Source organism: Vicugna pacos, chromosome 1 (assembly GCF_048564905.1).
Source record: "Vicugna pacos chromosome 1, VicPac4, whole genome shotgun sequence".
Taxonomy (NCBI): Eukaryota; Metazoa; Chordata; class Mammalia; order Artiodactyla; family Camelidae; genus Vicugna; species Vicugna pacos.
Window position 1 is genome coordinate 116782817 of NC_132987.1, and position 19189 is coordinate 116802005.

The following is a 19189-nucleotide window of genomic DNA, read 5'->3' on the forward strand; positions in this document are numbered from 1 at the left end:
AGGTGTTTCAGGCTCATCTAATACATTTCCTGTTTTAGAGCTGTAAACAGCCATTTCTTCAAAATCCCCATTTTCCAGAGCTGCTCATTGATAACTATATCACTTGAAGTCCGTTTTAAATGCCTCCTTCTCTACAAACTTCCTTTGAGCCTTCAAATCCAAAATAACCTCGTCTTCAGAACTGTACGAGCACATCGTTCCTTTCATGCTCCTTTTCACTTTTTCTTTTTATTATTATTTGTGTACATGACTACAGGAGGTCCAAAGACTGTCTCTGTGTTTTATTTATTTTATTGAAGTATAGCTGATTTACAATGTTTCAGGTGTACAGCAAAGAGATTCAGTTATACATGTATATATATATTTTTCAGATTCTTTTCCATTATAAGTGATCACAAGATAGTGAATACAGTTCCCTGTGCTATACAAGAAGTCCTTGTTGTTTATCTATTTTACATATAGTAGTGTGTGTCTGCTAATCCCACACTCTTAATTTATCCCTCCCCTCTTCCCTTTTGGTAACTATAAATTTGTTTTCTATGTCTGTGAGTCTATTTCTGCTTTGTAAATAAGTTCATTTGTATCACTTTTTCAGTGATATATGATGTTTGTCTTTGTCTGACTTAACATTATGATCATCTCTAGGTCTATCCATGTTGTTGCAAATGGCATTATTTCATTCTTTTTTTTTTTACTACTGAGTAATATTCCATTGTATACACCACATCTTCTTTATCCATTCATCTGTCATGGACATTTAGATTGCTTCCATGTCTTGGCTATTGTAAATAGTACTGCTATGAACATTGGGGTGCATGTATCTTTTCAAATTAGAGTTTTCATCTTTTCTAGATATATGCCCAGGAGTGGCACTGCTGGATCATATGGTAGCTCTATTTTTAGTTTTTTAAGGAACCTCCATACTGTTCTCCATAATGGCTGCACAAATTTCCATTCCCATCAACAGTGTAGGAGGGTTCCCTGTTCTCTATGTTTGAAACACCAGTGACCTAGACGTGGCCTGATACATGTGTCTAATATTCGCTACACCAGTGAAACACTTGATAGTCTTGGGCAGATGTTAGAATTACAGACTCCCAACGGGCCCTACAGGACGGCTCTTCATTTCCTTTTACCGGACTGTAAATTTTCTGAGGGTAAGTCTGAGTCAGCTTTGCTCTCTGCTGTGTATTCAGGGCCAGCATAGGGCCCAGCTTACAGCAGGCTCTCAGTAATGTTTGCTAAAAGAATAAACAAGGGAAGAAATGACTGAACAAGTGAATCAATGAACTCACTTACTCTTCCACGGAAGCGTCGGACCAGCAGGGAATTACAGAGCCTGCGGAAGCCAGCCCAGATTCGGACCACTCAGATGCAGGGGGATCGTCCTCGGCGGAGGGGGCGGGGCCCCCGGGAATTCCGCCCGTGCGGAGGCGGGGTGTTTCTAGAGTCCCGCCCACTCGGAGGCGGGGCCTGCTGTGCGCGGGAAGCGGCGAGCGCGGCGGCGGGAGCTGGCGGCACGGGTGACTGACCACCGCGTCCCTGCAGGTACGGCCTTCCCCGCGCTGACTCCCGCGTCCCCGCGGTTTCCCGTCCAGGCCGGGCGGCGTTAGGGGGTTCCGCTGAGGGCCAGCCGTGAGGACCCGGGATAGCTCCCAGGAAGCGCGCGTTCTCGCGGCTGGTCCCCGCCCGGGCCACGGCCCCGGCTCCGGCCTCGGCCCCGTGCTGCCTCCTCCCCCACCAGGTTCGGTCTCGGCTTCCCGGGCCCAGAGCCCCTTCTCGAACGGCGGAAAGGGGGCTCCCCTCTCGCCCGCGGTCTCGGACGGCTCCCCAGGTGGTCCTCTCCCCCGGGCGGCCTCCTCCTCCGGGCGGTCCTCTTACCCGGCGGCCCCCTCCTCCGGGCGGTCCCCTCCCCTAGGGAGGCCCCTCCCCCGGGGCTGCCGGGCTCCTGGCTCTCAGGCTCGCCCCCCAGCCTCCCCTAAGCCGGTGGGGTCGTGCAGCCTGATCCGGTCCCTTGATTTCCACTGCCTGAGTGACCATTTTACTTTTCCGGACGCAGCAGAAGAATAAACGTAAAACTCAGCGAATCATTTTAGGTGGAACTTGCGAGGTGTTACGTCAGAGGTCAACATTACATCCTCTCCCTGTACAGCATGCATTTTTAATGGTTAGCAGGGTTCCTCGCTCCTAATAGCGTTTAGAACATCGTTCCTGCTGTAATACTCAACTCGTTACCAACGATTTTCAGCATTCCTCTGTCTTTGAAAAAAGGATGGTTCCTGAGGAATTTTTTTTTTTTCCCTTTCAAGACTCTAGAGGATGAAAGTCATCACTTGTGAAATCGCCTGGCACAACAAGGAGCCTGTGTACAGCCTGGACTTCCAGCACGGCCCTGCCGGGAGGATCCACAGACTAGCGTCCGCGGGGGTGGACACCGCTGTCAGGGTAAGCGGGGCGGAGATGGAAAGGCCCAGGGACGCACTACTGAAGCAGCATTCTCCATTCTTTTATTTATAACTAACGTCAACAAGCACACACTACTTAGTTATCTAGCCCAGAGGGATAAAGTCTCAGGGCTTTGAGTCAACAAAGAAAGCAAAAGAGAGCAGCTTTCTTCCTTGGGGCCTGGTCCCTAGACTGATGTAACTGGATTCTCATTATTTGAGAATCCTGAGCAGGTTCCTGTTGGGGAACACTTTGCACTAGAAAGAGCGTGGACAGCAGGCAGTGGGGCTGTAGGTTTATGTTTCAGATAGGAGTTCCTCCATTTTTTTCATTTCAACAGAAAATCTAAGTTTTCTTTCTGAAAATAAGCATGGTATTGCTTTCGTATGCACAGCGTGGTGGGTGCTCACTTTATGTTTCTCTGAATGAAATGTTTTCATATCAACAGATCTGGAAGGTAGAAAAAGGACCCGATGGAAAGGCCATTGTTGAATTTTTGTCCAATCTTGCTCGCCATACGAAAGCTGTCAATGTTGTGCGTTTTTCTCCAAATGGGGACATTTTAGCATCAGGAGGAGATGGTGAGTATTTTACTTTGAAATTCTTTAGAAACCGGATACCTGTGTGTCTCATTTTAAATAGTGAGATTTGAGCTAGATATACTGTTTTATTGTAGAGGTCGCTTGACCCTCTGAATCTGCCATTTAGATAGTTTAGTAAAATAGTGGTGAGGGGAGCCTGAAGGGGTGGAGGCCAGGGAGCTTAAACTGCGAAGACCTGTAAAATGAAAATGGCTCCTTTCCCACTTGCTCCCTCCAGGCTGGTTGGAGACGGCTGAGAAGGTGCTTAATGTTATGTCAGGGTCCCAAAGCAACTGCTCTGGCCTTGTGGGACTATTAGTTTAGTATCTGTAAGTGATCACAGTCCGTTCCATGTCTCTGTATAATTAATGAGTTAATAGGCTTAAGGAGTCTTGTCTAAATGACCCTCTAAATTATGTTTGTTTAGTGGAAGTAGATTGAGTCACATTTTCTACTTGTGCTTAAATGGCATCAAACTGTACAGAAAAAGTAAGTCTTTTTATCGTGCTTTAAAACTAGGATAGTCTAGAAGCCAGAATAAAAATAAAGCAGGAATCTCAGATGTTGTTTGCAGAAGAAGGAAAAGAGACCTGGTTAAATTCGGTGCCCTGAGGTCCAGTGTGTGTGCAGAGGGAAAGGTGAGGAGTGGGAACATCATCTGGGGAAGGCCGGCAGGCTGTCTTCTGTGGGGTGTACAGGGCAGCACAGGTCCTTTGCCCTTGAAGGCCCAGCAATCTGCTCTTAGTCAGCACATGGAGAGTGTCCATCTGTCAGGGCCAACCTCATCTCAGCCAAGCTCCCAGGGTTCCAGTTAATTTAGAAGGAACACGTGTCCATAGAACCAGCTGATTCACTCTCCTTTGGGCATTCCTCAAAGGGAGGCCGAGTTGTGATCAGAAGGTTGTGTGAGGGGTGTGAAGTCAGAACGTGGGGAGTAGAGGACTCAGACACATGATGACATCAGACTAGGGTACCTGATGTGTCCATGATATGAGCAGCTAACACGTACATGGGCTTACCCATGCCAGGCATTGTGTTGTAAGCGCTTTATGCATATTAACTCCTTTAATCCTCACAGTAGCCCTGTGAGGTAGGCATACCGTTATTAGTCCCATTTTACAGGAGAGGAGACCAAGGCATCAGGATGATAAGTGACTAACTTGCTGTAGGTTACACAGCTCAGAATGGTTTGCCAAGCCTTACGTCAGTGGCTCTGTTTTTGTTTTTGTTTTTGTTTTTGTTTTTTTTCCTGTTCAGCCACTTACAGGTTATGCCTGTAGATCTGTAGTCAGTTAGTTTGCAATGGGGGTTTGCTGGCCTGGGGACCCTTCTGTTTCAAGGCGAGCTTGTGTAGCTCTAATCTGGTATGAGTTTGATTTTGGAGTTTTTGTTCGGAACACAAACCTGCTTTTCCTGCCCAGATTCTTAGAAGTAAATCGTCATGACTGTAGTGTCTATCGAATAACATAGATACTGTTTAACACCCTAAAAATCCAGATGTGAAGGCACGTGCAGTAAAGCATGGCTTCTCTTTAATCGACTTGCTCCACAGACGCTGTCATTCTGTTGTGGAAGGTGAATGATAACAAGGAGCCGGAACAGATAGTTTTTCAGGACGAGGATGAGGCTCAGCTGAACAAGGAGAACTGGACTGTTGTGAAAACGCTGAGGTAACCCAGGGAGGGACGTGGGAGCGGAGTGTCATCACCGTCTGACTGCATTAAACTGCTGTGCACTTTGAGTTTCATATCTCGCTTAAAACTTTTCCTTATGCATGGCAGTAATACAAGATTAGTTTAAAAGATAAAAACACGATTAAAACGAATTTTCCTAGTTTCTGTTATAAAATTTTCATAGTAAACTGGGATCGGTTTTAAAGATACAAATACCCTTGGAGGTCATAGGTTATAGTTACAGCTGAGATAGCTCCAGTAGAAATGTCTAAAATCCCATTCTGATGTATGCTCCCTGAGTTTACCTTTAAATTTTTGACATTTTTTTCTCTCCTTAAGATAAGAATTGCTTTTTCTCCTCTTTTTCCTCTTTGGAGTCTAGGGGCCACTTAGAAGATGTGTATGATATTTGCTGGGCAACTGACGGCAATTTAATGGCTTCTGCCTCTGTGGATAACACGGCCATCATGTGGGATGTCAGTAAAGGTAGCTGATACGTTTTTGCTATTATTGGGGGAAGGAGTATTCTAAGTGTCTAAAAAGCCTAACTTTTAAAGTCTTCAGAAGAGTTTCTCTCATGATCTGAAATAAGTGTTTGGCTGGAGAAGTTAGGGATTAGCCCCTGTGTCCTGGAGCCACCTCATTTTTAAGGGCCCTGTCAGAACGTCTGAGGTTTGGCAGTGGTGTCAGGAGTTAGCAGAGCAAGGTAACTCCCACGTGCTGGGGATGTAGACCCAACGGGGACAGGGCTGGTCCCCGCCTTCATGAACTCAGGGCCTTGGGAAGATGATCAAGCCATCATAATCACAGTGGGGCACTGAGTGCTCGATGTTGGGGTCTGTAGGATCAGGCTTCCATTTTGGGACATCAGGGAAAGCCAAGGACACCTCGCTGCTTTGAAAGAACCTGCTCTCTAGTTGGAGGGACGGCAGACGTGTGAGAAGTCACAGTTGTGTGAAAATAGCAGTGAGATGCCAGAGGCCAGTGGTGCCTGGTACCTGCCGACTTTTCACCCCTGTGGTCCTTCACTCAAGCTTGATGTTTTCTCCCAGACCACTGCCTCGCCTCCTCTTTAGTGTGCAGGCTGCTGATTGTCCTGCCGCCCAAGTGCCCAGCTCGGGAGTCAGGAGGTGGCGTTGGCATCGCCTGGGGCTGCCTTGCTGCTCTGCCCAGTTTTTGTCCACACCATAGAAGCCCCTGTTCTTCTTAGGTCTGTGCCATCTGGCTGAACCGTCCTCTGTCTTGCCTCATCTCTGTCACGATTTTTCTAATCGGTTCCCGATCTTTGGCAAAACGGAGGACCAGTGTCACTGTCTTCTTTTTCTCAAATCTGGCCACGTATTAGATAATTACAGTGTCCATGGACAGTCCATCCAGCACCCTCTGAAGCCAGTGGTAATGGCCTTGAACATCGCCAGCAAGCTGGGCGCTCTTGCAGGTGCTGGAAAGTACATGAACACAATGGCTACGTTCTGTTGGGGCATCAGACGAGTGAACAGACGAATATAATGCCAGGAAGTGACAGTGTTACAAAGGGTGGGAGAGTGATGGGGGATTGGGCAAGGCTTCTCTGAGCACTTGGTGTTTGAACAGAGACTGAAATGAAGTCAAGGAGCAAGCCATGGGAGTTATTTCGGAGAGGAATGCTCCAGCCTGTGGGAACGGCAGGTGCAGAGTCCCCGCAGCAGGAGTCACTTGTGTCCAAGGAACAGGAAATCGACCGAGTGCAGGAGCAGGGGGACAGGAGGACCCGAGGCTGGAGGGGTGGGGAGGCCGGGCTGCAGCAGGTTATAGACCATGGGAAGGGTTTCTGGTTGTATCCTAAGTGGGACTGCTTGCTGTTGAAGGGTTTTGAGCAGTAATGTGATTTTATTTATGTTTTAAAAAGATGTCTTGGGGTGGTACGTGGCAAATTAATCCTAGGAGAACACAGAAGGGAGCAGGGGACCCTGTTGGTGGTATGGAAGTGATTCAGGAGAGAGGTGCCGATGGCTTGAGCTGGGGAGCTACTGATGGAAGGGGTGAGGAACGCCTCAGTTAGGGTATAATTTGAAGAAAGAGTTGGCAGGATTTGCTGATGCGCTGGCTGTAACTCCAAGCTTTTTGACGACCATGTGACTATTGGTGGCATTTCCTGAGGTGAGGTACGCTGGAGGAAAGAACAGTTTTGGCCAGTAGAAATCAAGACCGCGTTCTAGACCTCTGTCGTTTTTTTTAATTGTATAACAGGCAAAATTATTTAAAGTCGGTACATTTTTATTGAAGGAATTTCACATGTTGTGACTGCCCATCACCTTAGTTCCTCCAGAGTTTTGAATCATAATCTTCAAGCCGGCCCTTTAAAAGGAACCCCTGCTTATTCCACCGTTGTCACGTCAGTCGGTCCACATGGCTTTGGCTGGGCTTCTTTGAAGGCCTCTGTCATTCAGCTGCTCTGTCAGTGACATCTTAAGCCAGGTGTCCTGTTCTTTCACCAGGACCGTCTCCTCCAGGTCTCTCAGCATCCCTGCTTCCTACTCGTTCTCTTCTGGAGCCCTCAGGTCCCCTGAGCCCTGTTTCCTAGTCTGTCGGCCCCTCTGGCTCTAGTATTTTCTCTACCCAGCTTGCTCTCCAGGGTGACCACTTAGGAACATAGTTCCCTCGGGCCCTGTTCTTCCATCGGACCCACCAAGACAGACCCCAGCCCAGGATCGGCGTTACAGTACTGGTGGTTTCCGAGTCCCGAGCCGAGCAGCACCCTGCAGACTGGGCCACTACAAATGCGTCCTCACCAGCCTCAGGTGGGGTCCCGGTGTCCCCACTTCCTTTCACTTGCGAGGTCAGGTCCCCCTCCTGTTCTCTCAAGTAGCTTCCCCCAAACCTCCACAGGTCTTCATCCCCAGCTACCAGTCTCAGCAGACTCCCTGAAAAGAGCTTCTAGATGGGGAGCGGGGAGGAGAGTTAGCCTGAAATTTGTGCGGTGCGTTTTACCTACGAAGGTCACTGGCAGGTCACTGGCGACTTTCAGGCTGGGAGATGTGGCCCGCGTGGGGAGCGGAAGCCCATTGCGGAGGGTTGAGCGAGTGGAAGGTGAGACGGTTGGGGGAGTGAGTGGGAGTGTAGCCCGCTCCCCAGAGAAGACGGCTGTGGTTTTTGTTTTTTTAAGAATGGCCAAGGCTTCCTAACTCCCTCCTCTTTTTATCCAGGTAATCTTTGTGTGCTGCTGGTTTGACCTTCTAAATATTTTCCCCAAAGTAAACATTTTCCCTTTTCAATCCCTACTTGCATTGTTCAGGCTCTCATCTCTCACTTGGTCTCCCATCACCTCCCAACTAGTAACACTTTCTGTGCTCTTCTTAAAACATCAGCTTCATCTTTATAATGCAGGTCACTTCCCAGCTCAGCATTCCTCTGAGCCACGCTTGAGCACCTAGAGCCCCTTCCTTGCACACACACGTCTCGTACCCACTGGCGATCTCGGTTATGTGTCATTGCTCCAGGTGCCTCAGCTGACATTCACCCCGTGGACTTGCTCAGAATACCCTCTTCTCCCCTTCACTGGCCCCCTGCGTCCTGTCTGACCTGGAGAACTGCACTCAGAGCTCACTTCTTGACCCTCACCCCCTGCTTTGTCAGTGCCCCTCATCCTCCATGGCGTGTTGCAGTGCGCATGCCTGGCGGTAGCTCTGTGCCCCTAGAAGCCGTGAGCTCCCTGGGAGGAGGGGCTGTGTGAAGTCATCCGAGGTCCCCAGGGCCTGATGGGGAGCTTGGTGCAGAGTCTTCAGCCTGCTGAATGATGGAATGGCATAAAGAAATAATACTTACGTTATAGTTTATACCATTTGTGCTTGAGTAGGCTTTGGTAATGCTGTTGTGTGCTTTATTTGTAGGACAAAAGATCTCAATTTTTAATGAACATAAAAGTTACGTACAAGGAGTAACCTGGGATCCTTTGGGCCAGTATGTTGCTACCCTGAGCTGTGACAGGTAAGTTCATATTGGGCAAATTGTCTTCATCTCTGTTTCCCTGAAATTTTCTTCAGAGATATTTTTATTACAGCTTCACCAATATGAAGCATGGTTTATCTCTGATTTTTTTTTGTTCTTGCTTTCATATGAAACATTTTGTTTTACTGTTTTTCTTACAACATAATAAATCGGAAACTAATTAGGACAAGAGCCTTACACAAAGTTAGTATGTAATAAATCTTTATTGAATAGGTGAGTGAATGCGGAAAGAGCTTTGAATTAAATTTGAATTTCACGGCAACTTTTAAAGAAAAAGTCGTTTATAAATAGGGCTTACTTAAGCAAGAAGAAGTACCCAGTGGTAGGGTTGGATACTTGTTTCATTGTTACATTAGAGTTTACTACTGCAGTGATTTTAAAAACTCCATTTAAATTAATATAAAAATAAGATATCTTTGTCTTTTCTGAAAGGAGATCTTGTTGCTGTATTTACTTGTCTAATTAAACACAATAATTTAACTGTGTTCTAGGAACAAAGAATTTTTTTTTTAAATGAGATGTATGGACATGTCACTCATCAGTCCTAACGGTCCTTTTGAACATTTATCCAACTATGTTTAACTGTAACAAACTGAATTTCAGATGGCCCTGGAATGAAAGCACTAAGGAAGAGTTAGACTTCATTTTTCATAGACTCTCCTGTAACATTCTAAATGTCATTTATTTTCCAATATGTGTGTTTTATTCAGGCAATAGGAGTGAAACAGTCTGATTAGCTCAGGGGATAATATGAATTACCAACAACCAATTTACCTGCTGGTATTTTCCTTACTCTTGCAAATCCCTGAGGGCGAGACCGTTCCACACAAAATTAACTTCATGGCAGTCATAAAGATAGTCATGGGGCCATGTGTCTAAGACTTGAAAAGTAAGGCCAGGCCTAAAGTTCATCTCACTTGACAAGTTGAAACATTCAATAAAAAATGAAAATGTGACATATTTCCCCACTTCATTAGTGATACCCTTTTGGTTGTTAATATTTGCCTCTGTCATTCAGTTAAGTGTGAAAATCATTCGTAAATGGGTTTGCAGGCTGAAAACTATTGAAGCAATCTTCAGTTTTGGCATTAGATTGTTTCTGTGTGAAACAGGATTCATTTACTAGAAGAGATAAATCAGACTTTTCTTCTTTGTTTAGGATCCTGAGGGTATACAGCACACAGAAGAAACGTGTGGCTTTTAATGTCTCAAAGATGCTGTCTGGAGTAGGTGCTGAAGGAGAGGTATACCATGTTTTGACATTCCATTGTAGCAGTGCTTTCATTGGAACTCAGGAAGTTGTGAGCTCTTCCATATCTTGTAGCTAAACTCCTGGTCTCAAGGACCCAAATGCCTAACTACAGCATGACATCCTCTCCAACTGCCACGTCTCAGTGTGGAGGGCTGAGCTGGGTCTAGGAGAGGGTTGGTGGTGGAGGGCAGTGGTTTCCAGCCCTGCTTGCTCTGTGGAATCACCAAGGAAGCATTTGAAAATATGGGTGCCTGGGTGCCACCCCCAGAGGTGCAATTCATTTGACTTGAGGTTGGCAGGGCCTCTGGGGTTCTGTGGTGCAGCAAGGGTCGAGAACTGCTGGCTAGAAGTATCCTGGCACGAGGCAACAGGAAGGCGGGTGGGCGAGCATTGGGTGGTCCAGCCACAGGCAGTACCCCTTCTTGGCAGGTAGATGGGGACCTCTGACAGCAGAGCCCCAGCCCTGGGTTGGGGACTCAGGAGTAGGAAGGATTTTTATCTTTGAGAGAACTGGCAAATGAAGCTGGCACCCTCGTCCTAGAGGAATTGGGACGACGGAGGCAGGCACATGGGTGAAAGGGAGCAAGCTGGGTGCTGAAACAAAGAAGGGACGGGGTGCAAATCCAGTCCCAGGGCAGTGGGGTGAGGCAGTGTGGGCTGTGAGCTGGCTGACGCCGAGGGGTCCCATGTGTGGTTAGGAGAGTAAAGCCTGGTTCCTCGGGGTTCAGAGTTAAATGCGCAACGTTTATAAAGTGTCAATACATGGTAGCAAAAACTACTCCACACAGGTGTTCAAGAAATGTTGTTGAGGGGGAAGGGCACAGCTCAGTGGTAAAGCACATGCTTAGCATACATGAGGTCCTGGGTTGCATCCCCAGTACCTCCATCAAAAACAAAGAAAGAAAAACCCAATTACCTATACCCTCCACAAAATGTTTGAAAAGGTGATAGGATTTACTAGTTTAGTAATCAGCAGTTTTCTTTTTAAAAGGGGTTTGTTCCTTTGGAAATTCTAAATATATACACACAGATAACCAGCAAAGGGCTCCTAGTCCTCTTCCTGCCTTTTCCCAGTCTCAGTCCCAGTCTCAGTCCCCAGATGAAGCACTGCTGACAGACTGGTGTGTGTCGGTACGGAGGTTTGTTTGTTTAATAATCGCAGAACGACACAACCGCACAGGCACACACACACATAGAGCTTGCCTTATCAAAAATGGGTGATCAGTTCATGAGTGATCACTTTTGCAGTCTTGCGTGATTGTTTGATTGGTAATAAATTTCAGTTTCACTTATTATGTTAGTAATAAATGATAACGTGTAAGCTAAAAAATACAGGAATCGGTGAGCCTTTATTGTGAATGCAGAGACCTGGAATAATGTTTCAACTTCGTGCCCTTCAGGCGAGAAGTTACCGGATGTTCCATGACGACAGCATGAAGTCGTTCTTCCGCAGACTCAGCTTCACTCCGGATGGGTCTTTGCTGCTCACGCCAGGTGCGTGGACAGAGCCTCTGATCGGAGGGCGTGGTGGCAGCGGTGCCGATGTCTGTGCGCCTGGTTCTGCGATGCCCCCGTGGAAAGCAGTCTGGTAACCACTAAGTGCACGTGCCCTTCAGCCAGTCTGCCCCTCACCTGAGATTCACTTCCTGAAGAAACTAAAACCTAGTACGAGAGTATGTCCAAGGATGTTTATTGCAAGCATCGTTCGTAGTTGTAAAAAAAAATCAAAAACAAAACAGTCCTCAGTAACAAAGGATGGGTGAATCAGTTACGGTATTTTCATGCCGGTGAGCATCAGGCAGCTACTAAAGAAAACGCATTAGTGCCATACAAGTTAACTTTCATGAGTAGTTGACCGAGAAAAGCAAAATGAGCAGAAATAGAAATAATACCCCATTGTGTAAAACAGACTTAATAAACCCCATCGTGTGATTATATATGCGATTGAGTTATAACCGCTTATAACAATTATGTGAGTGCGGAGGAAATAAAAATGACCTAGTGGTTTGTCGAAGTGGATGGCTTGGGGGTGTGAGGATGGGGTGAGGTGGGGAAGGGGTAGAAAGACCACTGGCGCTGTCTGCTGCCTGCGTAGCAGGTGTGAACTGGTTACGCAGAGATGATATATGTGTGTATGTATTGGGAAGTGTTAACGTAAGACAGGGAGATGTTCCCAAGAGCAACTGAGTGTGATGGTTATTCTCTGACAGGGTCTGACCCAGTTCTGAGTACAGCCTGGGGTGAGTGTGGAAGAGCTCTCGGTACAGGCTGCTCCCCAGGGCAAAAGCAGCTTCTGCTGGGGCTGGAAATGTCAGTAGAGGGCTGGTCTCCTGGCAGCCTCCAAACTGTAGCAGGCAGATGGGAAAAGGCCTGAATCACAGGCTTTGGGTGGCAACTGAGGTCAGCATCCAGGGGACAGAGAGCTGGGGGTCTAACCACAGCGCCTCACCAGCAGAAATTGGCTGGATTCTCAGGTCGAGGTCCTCTGTGGCCGGGGCTCTGCTTCCCGCCCACGCCTGGAAGCGGCTCCGGGGCAGCCGAGCCCCTTGGGGAGGTGACATCAGGGGAGAAGACAGTGGGTAGAACTCCATAAGGGCTGAACCCACACAAGTGACGGTGTTGGTATTTGCTCTCAGTCACAAAAAGATTGTCCAGGAAATAATCTTTCAGGGAAAATGTTTTACCAACCAGAACCGGATGCTCTTGGGTCTTTGCTGGTGAGCATTTAATAACGCCTGGCCTTGCCTTCCTCTCCCCGCTTCCCCAGCTGGATGTGTGGAGTCTGGTGAAAATGTAACCAATACAACATATGTTTTCTCCAGGAAAAATCTGAAAAGGTATGCAACTGAAGAAATGTTTGCAACGTTTACCCTTTGTTTTTGTTTTTGTTTTGCTTTTGTTGAGTGATGGTGCCTTTTTCTAAAACCACGGTTCATCTTCTAGGCCCGTTGCCCATCTTCCATGTCCTGGGAAGGCGACGCTGGCTGTCCGCTGCTGCCCAGTCTACTTTGAGCTGAGGCCGGTGGTGGAAGCAGGTGCGTCAGAGCCATGGGGTGTGTCACGTTCTCTGAGGCAGGTCACTAGGGGCTGGGGGCTGGGGAGAAGTGATCAGGTGGGTTGGTTCAGTTCAGTCTTAAGAGCAAAGACTGATGTTATCAAACTACATGTCAGTTTTTTGCCTTGTCTAGAATATACTTTCTTTGCTTAAAGCTACTTTAAAGGAAAAGTACTAGTTTTGTTTCTCAACAGAAGCAGATTGAATGTCGCTCATTATCAGTTTCCTATGCGGTAAAATTATGAGTTGGATTTTTGTTTAACTTTTTTCCCTCCACTGGCTGCTTTTAAGATTTTTCTCTTTGTCGGTGGCTTTGAACAACGTATCTGATATGTTGTGCCTTGCTGCAGTTTTCTTCATGTTTATTGCGCTTAAGGCTCATTGATCTTCTTAGATCTATGAGTTCATAGTTTTCATCAAATTTGGGGATTTTCAGCAATTATTTCTTCAAATATTTTCTCTGTCATCCCCTGTCTCCTCTTCTTCAGGGACTCCAGCTACACACCTGTGAGGCTGTTTGAAGCTGCCCATGGCTTACTGCTGCTCTGTTTGCTTGTTTTCTTCCTCTCAGGGCTTTATTTTGGATAGTTTCCATCGCTACATTGTGAGTTCACAGATCTTTTCTTCTTGGTAACCTGCCCTGGGTGCCGTCCAGGTACTTTCTCTGGGTGACAGTGCAGTTTTCATCTCTGGAGTTCAGCTTGGGTCTTTCTTACGTATCTCTGCTTAACCCCTTCCGTCTTTCCTCTTGCTTCTTGAACACATGGGATACAGTTTTTGTATTAACTCTTTTAATGTCTTCATGTACAAAGGGTCGGTTCTTACTGACTTTTTTTCCTCCTCATCGTGGGTCACACTTTTCTGCTGCTTGGCACGCCTGGTTGATTTTTTGCTAGATGCCAGATACTGGATTTTACCTTAGTGGATGCTGGATGTGTTTTCATTCTTATATTCTTGAGCTTTATTCTGGGATGCAGTGAAGTTACTTAGAAACATTTTGCATCTTAGGGGTCTTGCTGTTAAGCTCTGTCGGGTGGGCTCACAGGGGCATTAGGTCCAGGGCTGACCTCCCCGCTACAGAGGCCAAGCCCTGTGAGCGCTCTAATCGATGCCCGTGAACGAGGTTTCCCACTCTGGCTGATTTCTGGCCTTGTGTGAGCTTCAGGGATGGCTCTTCCTTTCCCGTGGTTCTCGCTTTGACCCCTGTCGATTCTTCCCACGCGTGCACTGGTTAGCACTCAGTGGACGGCTCCAGAGGGCGCCAGCTCTCTGTCTCTGCTGCTCCACCCAGGGGGGTTCCAGCCTCCTGGCTTCCCTCCACCTTTGCTGGGACTGGAGACTCCAAGCATAAGCAGAGGAGAGCGTAGGGCTCACCGCTCTTGCTTCCCATCTCTGAGGGATTGCTGTCCCCCATGGCCTGATGGACAGTGTCTTAAAAAACCTTGTTTCATATGTTTTGTCTGGTGTTTTAATTGTTTCAGGTGAAGGATAAGTCAGGTCCCTGTTACTCCATGGCCAGATGTAGAAGCTGTTTTTAAGTTTCTAATCCTTTATGTGAATGACTGTAATCAACTTGACAGCATTAAAACATCACTTGATAAAATGTTTTCTACGTGACTGATGTTTTCCTTATCAGGCAATGACCCCTCAGGGTGACCTGCTTCACTCACACATCTTTTCTCTCCTCTTCTTTTTGGACCTCAGGTGCCCATTGACTGTTGGATCATAACACAGTGTCCTCACTGGTTCATGCTTGGTTCTCCTCGATTCATATATTCCTATACAAAATCATTAAAAGAACTGAATTCTTTTGTAAAGCACATAGCAAACTAGTCTTTAGTAAAATTATGTCATTTATGTCCCCAGGGAGAAGGCTGGGGTCGGGGTAGAATTTGTTTTCTTTGGGAACGTGGCTTTTGCTTTACTTCCTCTGTCCCCGTTTCGCCCGTCACAAGAGCCAGGCGTGGAGCTGGTGAGCCTGCCCTACCGCGTGGTGTTTGCCGTGGCTTCCGAAGACTCTGTACTTTTGTACGACACCCAGCAGCTGTTCCCGTTTGGTTACGTGTCTAACATACATTACCACACCCTGAGTGATATTTCCTGGTGAGTGGCTGGTGGAGGGAAGGTGGATGGCGGGGTGCAGTGTACGTTGTCCTGGAGTAGCCCCTCAGGGCAGGGAGCATGTCATCCTGCAGTTGGCTCTTTTAGCCCTTATTTTACTTTTTTTTTTTTTTTAAAGAATCAACATTAAAAGGAAAGCCATTCCTAACTGCTGTAACACTGCTTCCTGTTGTGGGTGTTGGTGCCATTCAGACTGCCCCAGGGGGTTTACCTGCTTCTTATCAACCAAGGAAAAGTCCCCAGTGCAACCTGGTTATTTGGGGACTCGCCAGGCCCTCCGAGAGGAGGCCCAGACCTGCAGGCCCTGCTGCACAGACGAGGAAAGGGGCCACTCTGCCCTCGCCTTTCTGCCTGGGGTCCTCAGCTCTCCTGGGCTCCCTGCTGCAGCCTCCCACTGCCTGCTCAGGCCCAGCCTGGGCCTGGCCACCCACCGTCTATTCCTTGCTCTTTATAACTCTTTATCTTCTTCTAATTTTCTTTTTATCTTGGATGGGGAGGGAAAAGCCATCCCACCTTTATTCTGGTGAATTCAATGACAACGAAGAGAGGTTTGGTCCCTGAGAAACTCGAGGTGGGTTGGGAAGGGAAGGGTGTGAGGAGGGAGCTCACACAAACCCTTTTTCCGTCATGTTTTTCCCCTTGACTCTGCCTTCAAACAGAGCTCATGATTTTGCTTGAACTTCTATTTCCTAACTAGTAACGAGAGAGCTGAGAGTGACCCGTGGACTTTGGTAATGTTTCTAACTCTTTCTTCTGTTTTGGGAACAAAGGTCCAGTGATGGGGCCTTCCTGGCCATTTCTTCCACGGATGGTTATTGTTCATTTGTGACGTTTGAGAAGGATGAACTCGGAATACCCTTGAAGGAGAAACCGGTTTTGAGTGTGAGAACTCCTGATACAGCGAAGAAAACTAAGAGTCAGACACACCCTGGGTCTTCACCAGGACCCAGACTGGTAGAGGGAACCCCCACCAGCAGAGCCCAAGACCCCAGCAGTCCCTGTGCAACGCCCCCTCAGACGAAACCGCCTCCGGCCCCCACGGCAGCCAAGGACACCCCTGCGACGACTCCTAGTGCCAGAGGCTTCCTGGCGGGGCCTTCAGAGGAGAAGACCCTGCAGCCCAGTGGACAGAATGTGAAGGCCCACCCGTCCCGGAGGATCACTCTGAACACCCTGCAAGCCTGGAGCAAGTCAACACCCCGGTGAGAACTTGGACAGAAAGAGAAGCTGTCCTTGCGGTCACAAAACAGACCACAGACTGAGAGCCCCCGCCCTTTAATAGGTGATGTTCCACACTCTGCCAGAGAGGCGTTTCCCAGCATCGAATCTGAGAGCGCCCCCTCCCTGCTTACAGACCTCGGTTGTGTCCGCTTCCTCCCTGGCGGCTGAGTCCAGGCGCCTGTGCACAGGCGGGTCTGCGGCGGCCCGCCATCCAGCACGGTCACCCCGCTGTCTTCCTCCCTGTGCCTTCCTCTCCAGCCCGACCCGAAAGCCAGGTTGCCAGAGCACTCTCGGCCCTCGGAGGCCTCTGTGCCTTTCCCTTCCAGGGACATTCTGGACACGTGTTCCCCTGGTGACACTCCTGAAAGACCCATTTGGATGTCCCTTCAGCCCTTTCCTCTAGCACAACACATCACAGTCAACGGCAGATGTCTGATTTGTGCTTCTGTTTCCCGTTAGATTATAAGCCCCATGAGACAAGAGTATGTCTCCATTCTTTACCTGTGTTGTCTTGTCCAGAGCAGTGAGGGGCACTTTCCGGTGGGCAGGAAAGCAAAGGAACCCTTCCTCGAGGTGGTTTCGGCCACGTCCAGCACACAGGCTCACGGTAAACAGTGGTCTGGTCTGAGCAGTTTCCAGGAGATGCTGCCTGTGGGTTCCTCCCTGCTTACGTCCATCTGGCTGGTAAACATGCCCGAGTTCGCGGCTGGTGCTGCAGACAGAGCTGCTCACCACGGTGCCTGTCATCAAGCAGCAGTGAGCCTCCAGGTGTCCTTCCCTGGAAACCGCGGACTCTGGATACTGCCTTCCCTGCCCGCCTCCCGCCACCTAGCCTGGGGAGGGGACGCAGCGGGAAGGGTGCGCGTGACAGACAGGAAGCGCTGTGTCTCACCCGCCCTGTCACAATCACGCGACTTCCTTGGCGGGCGCGTAGTATGGGTTAGGTCTAGTGTTTGGCTCTTTTTGAATCTTCAGACTAGCAATGTTTTTAAAAAAATTCTTTTTGTTTTTAGGTAGGGGAAGTAAGTGGGAAGGTGTTCTTTGAAATATTTTTAGTATTAAAGTTTTTCCCCCTCTTAATTTCTTGTGATCTTCTTACAGTTATAATTTTAAAAAAATAGTGGTTAAAAGTAAAGACTGTGGACTTCAAAAAGAAACGTGTATGTTTTGGAGCTTTCCATGGTAGAAGCCATATCTGATAAGCTTATATATGAAGCCTTCAGCACAGTGTTCAGCGTATCATTGGTATGAACAAAACACAGGTTTTGAAACTTTTAGGTGACTGGTTAAGGTTTAAATTGACTACTATATATGTGATAGTTTAACTCAGTCCATGGTCCTTAGTTACTAAGTAAGTGGACAGATAAACACATTCAATGCTGTGTGTGGTATGATCAGCTGAAATTTTTAAAAATGTCACCTTTGGGTAGTTTTGAAATTTGATGTCATACACAATTCCTTTGATACTAATGACCTTTTACTTCTTTTTTTAATCAAGGAGAATAAACTTAAAACCCTTAAATACAGGTACTCCACCAAATTCTATACCAACCACTATAATTTCCAGCCCTTCCACAGAAGGAAGTCAGTCAGGTAAGTGATACTGTTACTAGTTTAATATAATTAAAGATGGAATATCATTCCTTTTGGAAATTAACGCCACCTAACTTTAAGTCAGTTCTGAAACAGTAAGGATGCATCTTTAAACTCACTGGCTGCCTCTGTATTCTCAGCAGGGAGACGCCTCCTCCCGCAAAAGCGCTCACTGTGAGGCAGACGGGGGGTTCACGAGGTGGTGTAGCCCCGGTTCTCATCCTTGGCATCGCTGGTGCCGTGGGTGGGTCGTTCCTTGTTGTGGTGCCGTCCTGTGAACAGAGGATGCTGGTACCCATTCCCTCCCCCAACTCGTGACATTCTAAAATGTCACCAGACGCTGCCCACTGTATTCCGGGAGGCACGGTTGCCCCTGGTTGAGAACCACTGGTATAGATCCTTCCCCTTAGAGCCATGAAGGACCTGGCCAGGCAGTTCAGTTCCTTGTCTGGGCATGGAATTTATTTTATAAACGTCAGCTCTTAAAGAAATCTTCACTCACTTGCCAATTTTGTGTGTGTTCCTGTTTCAGAGATGCTTGGAGACCCTCAGGGCAGTCTCCCGGAATTGAAACGGCCCAGACTCAGTGAGCACAAAGAAGGTACCCAAGGTCTGGACCTTTGATGAGACCGGTCTTATGCCCAAAGGCTGCCAGATCTGGGGACCCCCGTGTGCCCAGGGAGGGGTGAGGCCGAAGACACCTGAGACCAGTGGCATCAGACGGAGCCTGACAGACCCTTGTAAAGTGATTTCTGTAACAGAAGATACACGTGGACTGATTTCTCTAGAAATATGCTTGCTCTTGTATTCAAAATACATTTTTACCTCAGAGATGTGAACATTTTAATAGACTAAACGCTGTTTTTGACGAGTTTGTGGGACTGGAGCATCACCTAGTGTGAAAATCAGTAACTCCGCCTCAGAATGCTTGTATCAAAGTCCAGACACTTTACGGGTGGACTCCTACAGCCGGAATTAGAGGAGAAAGTAATTTAAGAAGACTTATTTTGTTGAATTTTAGAGTGTTTGATTATTAGATCAATTTAGCTTCCAAATAGTTGATTCCACTTTACAAGTTTGTTGTATTCGCTTTCTGATTTTAAAGGTATAATGCTTATCCTAGAAAGTTAGTGAACTAGAGAGAAGTAGAAAAAACAGGATGGAGGTGGGAAATCACCCATCATCTCCCCACCAGAAGGACCACTTGTGACTGTTTTGGCATATTTCCTTCTTAAAATTTTTATGTTTTTTTGTTATTTTT

The 19189-nt window shown here is 47.5% G+C and overlaps 1 protein-coding gene across 2 annotated transcripts; it reads left to right on the forward strand.

Moving 5' to 3' along the window:
- Positions 1 to 1465: 1465 nt before the first annotated feature.
- Positions 1466 to 18759, forward strand: CHAF1B (chromatin assembly factor 1 subunit B). 2 transcript variants are annotated; one of them, XM_015239877.3, is made up of 14 exons: positions 1466 to 1548; positions 2310 to 2445; positions 2894 to 3026; positions 4579 to 4696; positions 5082 to 5185; positions 8569 to 8665; positions 9846 to 9930; positions 11339 to 11432; positions 12706 to 12775; positions 12882 to 12973; positions 14949 to 15096; positions 15885 to 16316; positions 17834 to 17928; positions 18461 to 18759. In XM_015239877.3, exons 2-14 carry the CDS (start codon positions 2320 to 2322, stop codon positions 18550 to 18552), a joined length of 1686 nt encoding a protein of 561 aa, XP_015095363.1. In that variant the 5' UTR covers positions 1466 to 1548; positions 2310 to 2319; the 3' UTR covers positions 18553 to 18759. The 2 variants fall into 2 exon arrangements, with proteins under 2 accessions (XP_015095363.1, XP_072825110.1); XM_072969009.1 differs by having other exon boundaries at positions 17863 to 17928.
- The last annotated feature ends 430 nt before the right edge of the window (positions 18760 to 19189 follow it).

Bases quoted from the DNA above. Each gene is read 5' to 3' on its own strand.
- CHAF1B (XM_015239877.3), top strand. From the start codon at position 2,320: ATGAAAGTCATCACTTGTGAAATCGCCTGGCACAACAAGGAGCCTGTG. The intron at 9,931-11,338 runs GTATACCATGTT...CGTGCCCTTCAG, and splicing joins GAGTAGGTGCTGAAGGAGAG to GCGAGAAGTTACCGGATGTT. The intron at 12,974-14,948 runs GTGCGTCAGAGC...GCCCGTCACAAG, and splicing joins GAGGCCGGTGGTGGAAGCAG to AGCCAGGCGTGGAGCTGGTG.